The 14,762-nt window shown below is 41.1% G+C and overlaps 1 protein-coding gene across 5 annotated transcripts in view; it reads right to left on the bottom strand.

The window, feature by feature from the left end:
* Positions 1 to 14,762, bottom strand: part of TBC1D30 (TBC1 domain family member 30) — an 80,151-nt gene that overhangs the window by 12,995 nt on the left and 52,394 nt on the right. For all 5 annotated transcript variants that reach the window (XM_075274443.1, XM_075274444.1, XM_075274445.1 and 2 more), the window contains 3 exons: positions 13,783 to 13,968; positions 5,493 to 5,661; positions 4,795 to 4,963 (listed from right to left, as the gene is read on the bottom strand). In XM_075274443.1, coding sequence (XP_075130544.1) covers positions 4,795 to 4,963; positions 5,493 to 5,661; positions 13,783 to 13,968 — 524 coding nt within the window. The remainder of the gene's footprint in view (positions 1 to 4,794; positions 4,964 to 5,492; positions 5,662 to 13,782; positions 13,969 to 14,762) is intronic.

The following is a 14,762-nucleotide window of genomic DNA, read 5'->3' as shown; positions in this document are numbered from 1 at the left end:
CTAATGTACGAACGGATGGAGCGCTAATTGGATTTTGTAGGCCAGATTTTGCTAGAATAGTTTGCAGGCATCATGTCCCTTTTGCAGAGCCCCCAAAGTGCCAAAACAGTGGAAACCCCCAAAATATCACCCCATTTTGGAAACTAGACCCTTCAAGGAATTTATCAAGGGGTATATTGAGCACTTTGACCCTACAGTTGTTTCACAGAATTGGCCCAGCAAATGGGAAAATGACATTTTTTGCTATAAAATGTTGCTTTACCCCAAATTTTGCATTTCCAAAAGGGGTTAAAGGAGAAATTGCACCCCACATTTTGTTACCCAATTTCTCCCGAACGTGACAATACCCCATATGTGCTGGTACCCGAATGTACGGGCACACGGTCGCTCTCAGAACGGATGGAGCGCTAATTGGATTTTGTAGGCCAGATTTTGCTAGAATAGTTTGCAGGCATTCAATAAGTGCTTTAGCATCTTCTTAGAGTATCCAGATTTTTTGTGAAATGTTGAAAAAGATGCAAAAAATGTAATTAGTATTTTTGTTCCCCAATGTATTCATCTAGGGGTATAATTTAGGGAATTTAGAGTTTATAACAATAGGAATTTGCAGGTTTATGCAAAAAATGTAATTAGTATTTTTGTTCCCCAATGTATTCATCTAGGGGTATAATTTAGGGAATTTAGAGTTTATAACAATAGGAATTTGCAGGTTTATGCAAAAAATGGGGCTTGGTGGCAACCACAAAATTAGAAGTGGAATATTTTCTGGGGAAGAGCTCTAATAATGAACAACAGTGTGGTATCTCTCAAAACAAGAAATACACAGGCCTGGTTGTGAGGGGCATGAGGGACAAAAGTAACGGGTATCTCTGCGTCGCCCATTTTTGGCGCAGACACGGCATTTTTTTTGCACGTTAGCTCGTGTTGTTGTGGAGGGAATTAGACTGATAAAATGCCTTTCAGTTAGTCGTTTGACATTTTCAGACTGGGGGTTCTCTATGGGGTCCTGAGGGTCAAAAAGGAGGTTGTGAATTATTTTTTCCTGGAAATCCAGATATTTGTCGGTGCCTCCCTTCTTTTTATAAAGTAAAAAGGCATTGTGAATTCCAATTTGTATTAGGTAGATGGCCACTTTTTTGTACCAGGTTTTGGTTTTCCTTTTTATCAAATAGGGCTGTAAGATTTGATCACTTAAATCCACCCCCCCCATGTGTTTGTTATACTCGGACACACTTATTGGCTTATGCTTGTCTGCTGTGGCCCCTCTTTCCCTCACTGCCACTGTTCCTGTGGGGTGTATTGTGCTCAACACATATACATCTCTCCTATCTCTGTATTTCACCGCCAACAGCTCCTCACAAGAATAAGAACAGGACTCCCCCTTTTGTATGCCCTTCCCCACTAGCTGCTGCGGAAAACCAATTCGGTTTTTGCGCATGGTTCCACATGCTCCTGTGTTTGCACAATGCAAGTGTCTAAATAGGGCCACACCTGAATAGAAGTTGTCACAATACAAGTGGTACCCTTTGTGTAGCAGGGGCTGCATTATCTCCACCACTATTTTACTACTGATGGGAAAATTTGGGGGGCATCCTGGGGAATTAATTTTTTTATCTCGTCCCTCATATATTCTGAAGGCGGCGGTGTAGCCAGAACTGCTTTCGCAAAGCTTATATAGCTTTATGCCATATCTTGCCCGTTTGGAAGGGAGATATTGGCGAAAGCTCAGTCTGCCGTGAAAACTAAGGAGGGATTCGTCCACACTGACGTTTTGCTCTGGGGTGTAATGTTGTAAAAAGGAGTGGTTCAAATAATTTATGAGGGGTCTCAGTTTGAATAACCGATCACGGTTTGGATCATTACTTGGGGGGGCCTGTGAATTATCACTGAAGTGAAGGAACCTCATTATTCGCTCATAGCGAAGCCTGGACATGACTGCCGAATATATTGGGGTTGACTGTGCGGGACTTTTTGACCAATATGATCTGATTGAGGGCTTTTTTACAATACCCATATTTAGGGTGAGGCCCCAAAATTTTTTCATTTCCACTAGATCTGTGGGTGTCCAATCTTTGGCATGGGCAGAGGAAGGTTTTTGGGTTATGTACTGGGTGGCATATAAATTCGTTTGAAGGACAATTTCATTGAGGAGGTCGTCGCTTATGAATAAACTAAAATAATTCATGTGGGTAAACTGGGAATCATCCACTGTTATGCCAGGAGATGCAGTAAATGGGTGGACTCTAGGGGCAAAAGATGGAGCAGGTGCCCACTGGAGGGAACGCACATCAATTAGTGGGAAAGTGTCACTGTGTGCTGCCGCACTGCTAGTTCCTGCACCTTCACCATCTGAAGAGTCAATGTCATCAGGGAGAACGTCCCCTGAAGACACATCGGAATTGACACTTATATTGTCATTTTCATTGTCTGCAAATGTTTCAGTGTCAGACGCATCTGATGCATCTGACCAAAGAATGGCGTATGCCTCCTCACTAGTATAAAACCTCCTCGCCATAATCGCTATACAGGGGACAGATATATATATATACCTATATGGCGGGTATATATATATATATATATATATATATATATATATATATATATATATATATATTTTATACGGTAGATATATATATATGTATTTAGCTAGAGAGCTGATTACTGCGAGCCCTCTTTGACACTTTGGCTGACAATGTCTGTAAAGCGCCACAGAATATGTTAGCACTATACAGGGGACAGATATATATATATACCTATATGGCGGGTATATATATATATATATATATATATATATTTTATACGGTAGATATATATATATATGTATTTAGCTAGAGAGCTGATTACTGCGAGCCCTCTTTGACACTTTGGCTGACAATGTCTGTAAAGCGCCACAGAATATGTTAGCGCTATACAGGGGACAGATATATATATATACCTATATGGCGGGTATATATATATATATATATATATATATATATATCTATATTTTATACGGTAGATATATATATATGTATTTAGCTAGAGAGCTGATTACTGCGAGCCCTCTTTGACACTTTGGCTGACAATGTCTGTAAAGCGCCACAGAATATGTTAGCGCTATACAGGGGACAGATATATATATATATACCTATATGGCGGGTATATATATATATATATATATATATATATATATATATCTATATTTTATACGGTAGATATATATATATGTATTTAGCTAGAGAGCTGATTACTGCGAGCCCTCTGGCACAGTGGCTGTAAAGCGCCGCAGAATATGTTAGCGCTATACAGGGGACAGATATATATATATATATATATATACCTATATGGCGGGTATATATATAGATATATCTCCCTATCTAGATCTGATATACAGAGATATAGATATATATTTATTTTTTTATATATATATATATATATGATCTATGTATAAGGTGATATGGGGTGGGAATTAGGGGTTTTTGGGCAGTGGATGGGGTGATCGATGGGTTTTTGGGCAGTGGAAACAAAGTATAGTGCTTTGTGACAGCTGCTGCTCTAAAATATCGCTTCTTCTTCTCTTCTCCTCACAAAAGAAACTAAGTGTAAGAAGAAGAGGAGAAGGAGGAGACTTAGAAGCAGCCGTCACTACTGTAAATAGAACGGATCGCTGTGACTTGCTGTCACAGCGATCACATGACCGGGGACCAATCAGATCGGTCCCCGGCATGTTCACCAAGTCCCGCGCCGGTAGTGGGGGCGGGACTGTCGCCGGGGGGACGCGCAATCCCCTCTAAAATGGAGTCTAAAGACCGGCCGTATTTTTACAATCGGCCGGTCTTTAGGTACCAGGATCACTGGCCGTAATTTTACGGCCAGCGGTCCTTAACCGGTTAAACAAAGTCAGATATATCATCATTTATAGCACCAAATTAGCATAAATAATGCCTGAAATCTATGTCAGCTATGAGCTGGGACAGATTTCTGTGTAGGCAAATGGGCCAGCAGTGGATGCACTCGATATATGTGCAGGTATACACTGTGTCATAAATTAGGCACATTCGCTGATAGCACAGGCACTGCCATTTAGTATGTGGTGTATCAATTGTATTAACCATGGTCACATCAAGTCCAATAAGTATTGTGACACAGTTACATGGCAATATCATCTATTGCCTCTGGTACCATTTATACACAGTCCAGTCATATTAATGTGACCACCGCCTACTTTTGACGTCAACCTTAAATAACCAATCGCAGAAGGCACGTGTCATCAGCCATCTGCGTGCACTCATCATTGTGGAAAGCACGATGGATCAACAGAAGTATGCATCTATCCTTGCGGACCATGTTCACCTCTACATGCGAATTGTTTTTCCTCAGGATGATGGCATCTACCAGCAGGACAATACGCCATGTCATAAAGCTCGCAGTGTACGTGCGTGGTTCAAAGAGCACCAGGATGAGTTTATCGTACTTCCTTGGCCAGCAAATTCCCCAGACTTGAACCCAATCGAGAATCTGGAGTCGGCACAGTTTAATATCCCAGTGAACATCATCACCACATCCCTTCTCTTCCTGCACGTCTTGCAGCGGTCCGCTCTGCGAAAGGTGGTTATTCTGGATTTTGTCAGGTGGTCACATTAATGTGACTAGACTGTATACATCTGCATCACACATGTAGCCATGTAACTACATGGAATAGCCTCTGCATAGTGGACATTGGAGCCAGAATTTCAAGAAGATATATCACTAATTCTTTGTTACATATACCAACAATATATCATACATAAAATGTTATCAATTAATATAACTTACTCTCCGAGCTTTGCCCAAATGGCCAGTGCTACTCTTAGGATGATCTCAGACCCCTCAAAGAACACAGAGTCCCAGATTTTAAGTACAGTGTGGTTTGGAAGACAGGTTGCAAAGAGAGTCAAGAACCACTGCATAGTAAATACATTAGTGAGAGGGGGCTCATAACCACCTGTAATTAAAAGAGCGAAAATGTGCATTAGCCTTGTTAAGGGAAAATATTAAAACAACATATGAATATGCTAAAACACCATAAAAAGCGTTATCCCATAAAATATATTTATCCACATAGGAAGGAGGATAAATTTCTGATCAGTGGGGATCTGACTGAGACCAGGAGTGCATCCATATTCACCTGGGATTCAGCTGCATTCACAGTAGGTGTAAACCACCCCCTGTGGTCAGCGGTGAGACCCCGCCAATGAGCAGTTTATCCTCTGTCCTATGGATAGAGAATCAATATTTTTCAAGGGATAACCCCCTTTAATATATATTTCAGCTGACAGCTTTTAAACATCCAGCTATATGATTTACATTTTTAATGTTTCTGCTCTTGATATTAAACATTAATGTTGTATAAGTGGTATCTAACATTAGCAATAACGTGGCCCATTAATAGAATTGTAAAATGTTCATGACAATAGATTAAAATACTTAAACTATAGCATAGGGGTAAATGTGATCATTCCTAATAAACGTACCTCCACTTTCTCGATTTGCAGTTTTTTGAAGTACATCCAAATGGTGAGACAGATCTGGCAGCTTTAGTCTCAAGAGATCCCTGAACACGGCCATATCCACTGACAGCGCCCGCAGATTATTGACAAAGTAACTGTCTGGCAGCACTTTGTCAATGAGATAAATCATTATCTGTGGTAAAAAGACAAACAATGTGTATGTTCAGGCAGCTAAACAGAAAACTAATAGTGGTTGTCTAATGTATACAAAGGACTACAATCCTAGAGTGCTTTGTTTGTTTGTTTGTTTCATTTTTATTTAACCACTTCAGTACCGGGTTATTTTCCAGGTCACATTTTTGGGGTTTTTTTTTCCATTGAACAGCCTAATCATTTTCCTTTGCTAGATTTAGAATTGAATGTGTATTTTTTTTAGTGCATTTATATTTATGCAAATAAAAATTATATATATTTTTATCTCACTATTCTTTTTTTCAAACACTACTGTCAGCGTACAGTAAAATATGTGTGGCACCAAACACTGGAAATAGACCAACATGTGGCTGATGGCTAGTAACTTGTGACTTTCAGTACTGGTGTTGTGTGGGCAGACAGGACAATTGCCTAGAGCCCCTATCCTTAAGGGGTCCCCTGGGATGCGAAACATCAGGCTTTCATCCTGATGACTTGAAACCAGGGAGCTCTACTTACAACACTATTGGCGTGCATAGGCGATACTATTGAATCCTATGACCGAGCAGGGAGCTGTGAAGTCTCCGCTTTGCCATAAAGAACTGATTTTGACACATGGGACGTCCTGGCACAGGTGGCGTGATGATGTAACTGCACCATGCCACCTGTACCAGGCTTTGACTTCACCACGTATCAGAGGATCATAGTAAAAAGAGTAAAAGATTTATAATTTTCTGAAAAGTAAAAGGGCAGGTATAACTGAGAAGGGGGCTATTATTTATAAGCAGGATCCATTATTTATAAAGAAGCACTAAAACAACTGAGGAGGCGGTGCAAAATCTATTAAAGCAGTACAAAGGTGGTCATATGTATGATGTGTGGGTAAAAGGGGGGTTGGAATTAGTGTTTTTTTTGGGGGGGGGGAGAAAGTGGGCGTTTTTAAAGGGGCTGCCACTGAAAGTGCTACAAATGACTTGTGAATTCACTGAATATGATAGTTTTGTTGGCAGATCAGCATTTGGGTTCCCGCTTTTACTTTTGCACAGGGCCACACAATCTATAACTAGCCCTGATGACTGTCAGGAGTTAATTGACAACACTACATCATACAGGGCAATATACACAACAATCGCAGTGAAACAGATATAAATTATTCATGTATATCCTTTCAAGATTTCTGAAAAGATAAAACAGTCATCTGAATTTTGATAAATATTCATTTTATCTTTACGCTTCACTTGTTCTGGGAAGTATGTTACATTAGAGGAGCTTTGATGAAATTAACACATGACTAATGAATGTTTTATTTTTGTAAGTTACCCCGCTGCAGCGCTTCATGAATTATTAACAAGAGCAGGCACTTTCACTAGAAAATGTTGCTAGGCTATATAATCTCTGATGCATTCATTTTGTGCATTTCAAGAGACTTGGCAGTCGCTATTGTGTCAGAGAAGATACTTTATTAACCCAAGACTGCGCAATACCCAACATCTTTATATTCATCTTAAAGCGCAACTCCAATTATCAAACAACTTTTCAGAAATGATTAGTACAGTTGAGTAAGAAATTTTACAATACATCTCAGTAAAGAAACTTGTTCTTCTCTACTTATTAGTCTGCTTTCCTCCTTATCGTCAGACTGTTTATTTGCATAGAATTAATGTCAGCATTTACCTCAGAAGAGGAGATACATAGAAGAAGGTAGAGAAGAGTAGGCTGCTGGTTAGTTAATTGATATATTGCCTTATTCTGTGCAGTGCATACCTCTGGTCTGGGTCATCAGATCAAACATCTGATGGATCCTAGGGCCCCTTTAGAAATGGGGGCCCTGGACATTTGCCCAGTAGCCCTTCCCCCAACGTCGCTCCTGCATACATGTTTTTTCTGTACACTCCTGTATGGAATAGTGTAGTTCTAACCATGCCATCCCATACTGCAGATAACAAGGTTTGCTGATGTATACCAGCCTGACAGAGGTCAAAATGGACTGTCTTTGAGCCTCTATCAGGTGAATGGGATCTTGTGACATTTATTCTTACAGTAAATGGGCACTGCAGCAATTACGTGGGGTACAGGCTCGTGTGACCACTGCAGGCAGTCATAGTATTAACCCATACTTGCCAACATTTTGGATGGGGTATCTGAGAAAGTGGTGTCCTAAGTGCAATTTTTGGGCAAAGCCACACCCCTTCGGTCACTAAATGTTCTGAACATTCCTCTTTTTTGGACATGGCCAGCACACAAAGTGCCCAAGTGACATATAATGTGACTGCTACCCCGGTGGTCTGGAAGATTAACCTGCTCTTCTAGGAGTCTGGATGATCACTACTTTTTGGGGGAGACACCCAGAGCATCAGGGAAAGTTGGGATATAAATGAATTGTGGTGGTGACATGAATTTCAGTATATCATTGTTGTAGAACAGGAAGCAAAGACTAGAGGGCACCACTATAGCATCTGTGCTGGAGAAGTGGAATATTGAAGAAATTAGTTACATATATAGGGGAGGGGGTCAGTTCAGGGGACCACATGTGGGGGTGTCATTTGTGTTTTCACCTAGAATAGAATAAGGACTGAGATGCACTATATATATATATATATATATATATATATATATATATATATATATATATATCTCCTTAAATATCATCTCTACAGGTAAATGTAATATAAAACCCCTTGCCATCATATACACCATGTGGCATTGCAAGGTGCATGACATCATAAATACCCTGTGACATCACAATGGGTGTAGAATGCGTAAAATTCTCAACGTCAGTCATCTTGTGTCACTAGAGCTTGACGGCTTGAAGAGGACAGACGTGCAGATCAGTAGCTCTTCACTTAGTGCTGACTGCTTCACACATTGTGTTGTTGGGAAGGGGAGGGGTAGTCTGAAGTTCAGCTAGACCCCTGTACAATCTGATTCTTGCTGTGATTTTCAGGACAATTCTTTACAAAACAGACAATTCTTAGAAATGTTCTTAAGCCTCATTCTATGAATATGTGCACACCCGGGGAATGGGTTTTTACTCCACCAAAATGCACAACGATATGTCCATATGGTCTAACAGGGCACTTGGACAGGGAGGTGAACCAGTTAGGTTAATGCCTTTATATTTGGTTTTTTTTGTGGTAGTTTTCCATATAATTTGTAGAACAAAGCATTTTGTAACATAAACCTGTTAAGAAAATGCTATAGTTCTGTTATCAGCTCCTTTTGGTCATGTTGGGGGTGACCAGTCTGGGATCCTGTGTTTTCCTAAATAGAGCAGTAGGTGAAATGTATTAAAGGAAAAGGGTCCCTTTATATGTGTGTCATGACTCAGACATGTGTCATGATATATCAGGGCTCTTACATGTTTGCTGTGATATAGTTTTATATTGGTGCTGTCACTGCTACATATCTGTGGTGTGATCATGTACATGAAGGTTTTATGGTGCAGATCTCTGCTGCATTATAGATGCCACATGACGTCACAGACATCTTATAATGTTACAACGGGTGTAGAATGTGTACAGTTCTTTACCTGAGCCACATTGTGCCATTTGAGCTTGACAGCTTGAAGAGGACGGTCGGTCCAAGTATGTAGCTCTGCACTCAATGCTGAGGCCTTGCTCACACACTGGGGCAGATAAACTGTCGGTTTCAGTTTAAAGAAGGCAGACACCTGACACGGCCCATTCTAGTTAATAGAGTCTGCCAGGCTCTGTGTGTAACTGCTGTTTTAGTGGTCTGTCTCTCCACTGTTCAGGTTCTCGAGCGGACCCAAACAACGGAGATGCAACGCTAGTGTGAACCTAGTGTAAGCACTTAGTGAGTAAAGCTGCTCGGATGAACAATCTCACCATAAGCAGCATATATAGCTTTACTGAGGATATGTAAACCTTTATTAAGATGCTGAAGTTGGTTTCTGGGGTCATTTTTGGTATGCATTTCAGCAGTTATTCACAACCTGACCAACACAGTGCCGACACATTACTAAGGCTCTGTTTATGTAGCACATTGATCATGAGGTTTCTCTTCAGAATTTGTTAGCCTGTGCTGCAGCCATTAGCTTTCCCATGAAGATTTATAACCCTCCCAACCCACCTCTGAAGCACAAAGATAAGATAAGGGAGAATACACTAAAATCCTAAGGAAGCTCTAAGTACTTGTTCAACATACTTACAAAACAGACAGCAATCCAGTGAAGTGAGGCAGGAACTTTATCACTGAAATGACAGCTCAGTCTGTGTGCAGGGTAACTGCGCTGATCAGTGAAGCAACAAGGAGATTCCCCGCTCCTCAAATCAGTATATCCTTCTGAAGAGTGAGTAGCAGAGTGTCCGCCTTCTCTGCTGCGTCTCATCCATGCCGCTCACCTCAAAAAAGATACCATATACTATGGAGCCTAGCAGAGCAAAGCGTGGGGCCCCTGTGGGGGTTGGGGCCCTCGGCAGTTGCCCAGTTTTTTCCCCTCTAACGCTGGTCCTGCTGACAAGGCAACTGTGGGACACAGTTGTAGTGTTCCCAGCTGTTTGGTTGCAAATCCACAATAAATTTAGTGTGGGAGGCAAGTCTTCACTGCCTAATAACTTACAGTCTTCACTAACGGAAGTAATATGGCCGCTGTTCGTGCCATGTTCTCAGCAGGAAGCAGGAGAGTTGCCTCGTCTCCGTATGCTGTCAGCTTGCTGTGTGTCAAGGAAAAACATCTCAGCGTGTCACCTCTGACACATGTGCGACCTCCCCAGGAGAACCGTGCAGGAAGCTGGACTGTCACGTGACCTTATAGGCACCAGAACTCCCAGGAGAGGTGCACAGGGTAATAGGCAGAGTCAGTTAGATGTGATGCCAGTTGGAGTAATGAGACACCCGCAGGTCCCTGGGATGAGATGGTAAGTGGTTGCCAGTACTCCTCTCCAACCAGGAGCTTGTGCCCGGGGCTTAGCTACAAGGAAGGCAATGTCCAGGCCAAGATCAGTAGAAGTGCTCACTGCTTTATTGTAACAGGCATCTGCTGGTTCACTTGTCCTTATTCTTATTCTTATGGTAGAGTTGGAAGGGACCTCAAGGGCCATCGGGTCCAACCCCCTGCGAGTGCAGGTTTTCCTAAATCATCCCAGCTATATGTTTATCCAGATTCCGCTTGAAGATTTCCATTGATGGAGCGCCCACCACCTCCCGTGGCAGCCTATTCCACTCTCTCACTACCCTCACTGTCAGAAAGTTTTTCCTAATGTCTAATCTGTATCTCTTTCCCTTTAGTTTCATCCCATTGCTTCTTGTACTTCCTTGTGCTAATGAGAATAGGGTAGATCCCTCTGCACTGTGACTACCTTTCAGATATTTGTAGACTGCTATTAAATCTCCCCTCAGCCTTCTCTTCTGCAAACTAAACAATCCCAGTTCTTTTAGCCGCTCCTCATAGGACATGGTTTGCAGACCTTCCACCATTTTGGTTGCTCTTCTCTGGACTTGCTCCAATATATCGATGTCTTTCTTGAATTGAGGCGCCCAGAACTGTACACAGTATTCCAGGTGTGGTCTGACCAGGGAAGAGTACAGCGGAATAATGACCTCTCTTGATCTAGATTCAATGCTTGTCTTAATACATCCCAGAATTTTATTAGCCTTTTTTGCAGCAGCACCGCACTGTTGGCTCATGTTGAATTTGTGATCTACTATTACGCCCAAGTCCTTTTCCCCTATGCTATCACTTAGTTCTATTCCTCCCATACTATATATGTTTTTTACATTTCTGTTACCCAGATGTAGAACTTTGCATTTGTCCCTGTTAAATACCATTTTGTTCGCCTCAGCCCATTGTTCCAGTGTGTCTAAGTCCTTTTGAATACACTCTCTCTCCTCTCTAGTGTTGGCTATTCCTCCTATCTTCGTATCATCTGCAAATTTTATGAGTTCCTGTAGCAGTGAGCAGTGGCACAGTGGCTTGTAGCTGGATGAAACCTTCCCATGTATTAGCAGAGAGACTAAGATGTCTGCAGGTCCAGCATCTTGTCCCCTGCAGGAGTTCAGTTACCTTGTACAGGTAGGTGCAGGCTGCCAGGGTTATAGCTCTGCTTAGCCTGATATAATCCTGTCCTTGTACTAATAGTGATGCAGGGCGCTGTCACACAGCTTCTCTGCACTGCTGCTGCTATTCCTCATAGCACACAGTGTCTGAAACACAATATGGCTACTGCCACACTACTACTTGCTTCTTCTTCCCTGGCTGCTTTCAGAATACTACTTTCTCTCTCTGCTATGACTATTTCCTGTTACAACTACAGATACACCCACTAATGTGTGGTGCTATGGAGACCACAACTCACCAGGATAAGTGATACCAGATAACAACAGCTTTCACAAATGAATACAGCATGAACATGACAACATATACAAACAATAATAACATGTAAGGCACTCTTATGGCCAAATAACCATTAGTATCTCCTGTTGGGGGTGGGGTTACACGTGTCATAGGTGATCATCACAGCTTTAGACCAATAATCTATAAAAGCTTTAAAGGGAGTCTAGAACCCCCAAAATCACGTATTTGCTGTTGTAGGGCCAGTTAGCGGCATAATAAACATACTGTTGGTGTGTCAATGTGCAATCTTGCACTTGCAATCTACTGAAAAAATTAACTTTTCATCCATATGCCCTCTAACGTAAAAACTGACAGGTGCCCATGTGTGGCAGCCACAGAAAAGAATGGATGCTCTGGCAGAAACTGCCACACCCGGGTGAACCAAACATCTGTTCCATAAAGATTAAACGCTGATTTTCTTAGCAGTAAGATTCCAATTTGACATAAGATAAATACTATACCACCAACCACCAATAATTCGTTTAGAAGAGGTTTTGGTGCTCCTAGGCTTCCTTTGAGGCTTAAAAGGGGTTGTAGAGGACAAAATTAAAAATTTAATCCTAAATTAAACCCCTTCCCCTGCCTAACTTCTAATTTACTTACTTAAAAAAAAAATAAAATAAATAAAAATAATTTAGAATTACCCAGATCGACAGGGCAGTCATGTGACCTCCCTAGGCACATCTGATATTCCTGTGATGTTCCTTTTCCCAGTTTCCGGAAACGGAACGTCACCAATACTATCCCCCACTCCATTATACTTACCTGTCTTCATTCTTCTGAGCATGAAGCATCACTTTCTTCTTTTCTGCTGGTGCCTGCTCAACTACTGCTTAATCGCCGGCATACGTGAAGAGAAGAAGCCGGTCTCTCACACATGCACAATAGAGCTCTGTTGGCTTTATTGCGCAGGCGCTACAGAAGTTGACTGAAGAAGGAGTCAGCAAGCCAGAACAAACTAATATCCAGGACACAGAAGACAGGCAAGTATGATGGGGTGAGGTGGTGAGCTGAATTAGTTTGGTAGGTAGGGCTAGTAGTCTGCGAGCTAGCTAAGGAAACAGGGAGGGGGAGGCGGTGTGAGGGGGATCTGAGTGAACAGCAATGCATTATGGTAGCTGCAGGCTAAGACAGCAGGAAGCTACTCATGTAAACAAATGCAGAGGATGCCAGGAGCTCCCAGAGAAACTCAGAAATTACTCAAAACACAGCTAAAGGTATTTTGGTGCAGTTATTAACCCATTAATAGCACTAGAATACCTTTTGCCTGGAAAACCCCTTTAAGTCCCACATTGTGGAACTGCAACATTTTTGTCCTTTGCAGAAATGCACAAGAAAAAAAATGCATTTTACAGTCTCAGCGAAGCGAATTAAATATTTAACCTCATTCACAAAAAAAATAAATAAAAAAACAGAAAAAACAAACAGTATAAATGAAGCATAATAAGTTTACCTGTGGAAATGTGAAAAATTCAAAATGCAGTAAAATTGTAGTTAAAAGCGAAAGTGCTTTTTCTGCTTTTATTTTTCCAGATTTTTTTTTTTTGCTGAGATTAGTGAATCCAGAGCCTAAATACTCAAGGTTTACATATATGCAGTTTCACCATCAAGCACAATTTACAGCTAAGCCATACTTTATATTATTTACATTATTATCATACTTAATTCCTTTAATAGACAAGTATGTGGTTTCATTTAGCTTACTTACCTGACCTTCAGTGCAATAAAATAAACATTCTATGGCCAGGTTTACATAAATTTACTCACCTTAAGTGCATCACCTTCATTGCCCTCCATCACTTCCAGTATAAGGGCAGCCAGAATATTAAATCCTTGGCAGTATCCTATTGTCTTGTTCCATCTGGCGTAAGCCAAAAGCACACGTTTAAGTACCACTCTATCCTGTTCTGCCTCCTGACCACAATAGGAGCTGCAACCTGTTCTATGAAGGTCCTAAAATAAATCCAGTACACACGTAATGTAAATTAATTATTATTCAACACTGAAGAGCTAGGGTTAACACCAGAATTATCAACATACAACAAAATATTAAAGGGCTATGATGACATTAAAAAAAAAGTTGTAACACCAAACTGTGCAAGAACATGAGCATTTCATTACTTAAAAGGGGTTGTCCGAGGTTAAGTTTTTTATGGCTAAGGATAGGCAATAAATACCTGATCAGTGGGAGCCCGACAGTCAGCCCCTGGACCTATCAGATGTACTAAACAAGGCAGGAAGCAGAAAGCTCTGCCCCTGTATAGCAGCTAGATATCGTCATTGCAGTGCAGCCCACTGATATCAATGATCTCTAAGCACCAGTAAAGCACTTTGTACCTCTGACTGGTTTGGGGGCCAGCTGCTGGCCCCCACCGATCAGGTATTTATGGCCTATCCTGAGGGTAAACTATAAAAAGTCCAGACAAGCCCTTTAAACATGGTTATTATGAGGAACTTACCAGGCCACCATTTTGCTACATTATATATTTTCCCTAGGCATAGTATTAAAAATTGCGTAATATAATTAAAAATAATTTTATTCTGAAGCCAGAGTTATTTTTTTTCAACTCCATCCAAAATTGGTCTCAACTTGCATACAACACGGTCTGTATGCAGGTTGTATTTCCCAGACTGACCACAGCCGTGTGAAAATAGACTACTTCATCATGGAAGTATTATTTTAGCATCACGAAACATGATATTACTCTAAGTATCTTTACTGAAGTCCAAATTCTAGCATCATGACA

The sequence above is a fragment of the Leptodactylus fuscus genome, chromosome 5 (genome assembly GCF_031893055.1).
Source record: "Leptodactylus fuscus isolate aLepFus1 chromosome 5, aLepFus1.hap2, whole genome shotgun sequence".
NCBI lineage: Eukaryota > Metazoa > Chordata > Amphibia > Anura > Leptodactylidae > Leptodactylus > Leptodactylus fuscus.
This window is presented reverse-complemented; position numbering and strand designations above follow the sequence as displayed.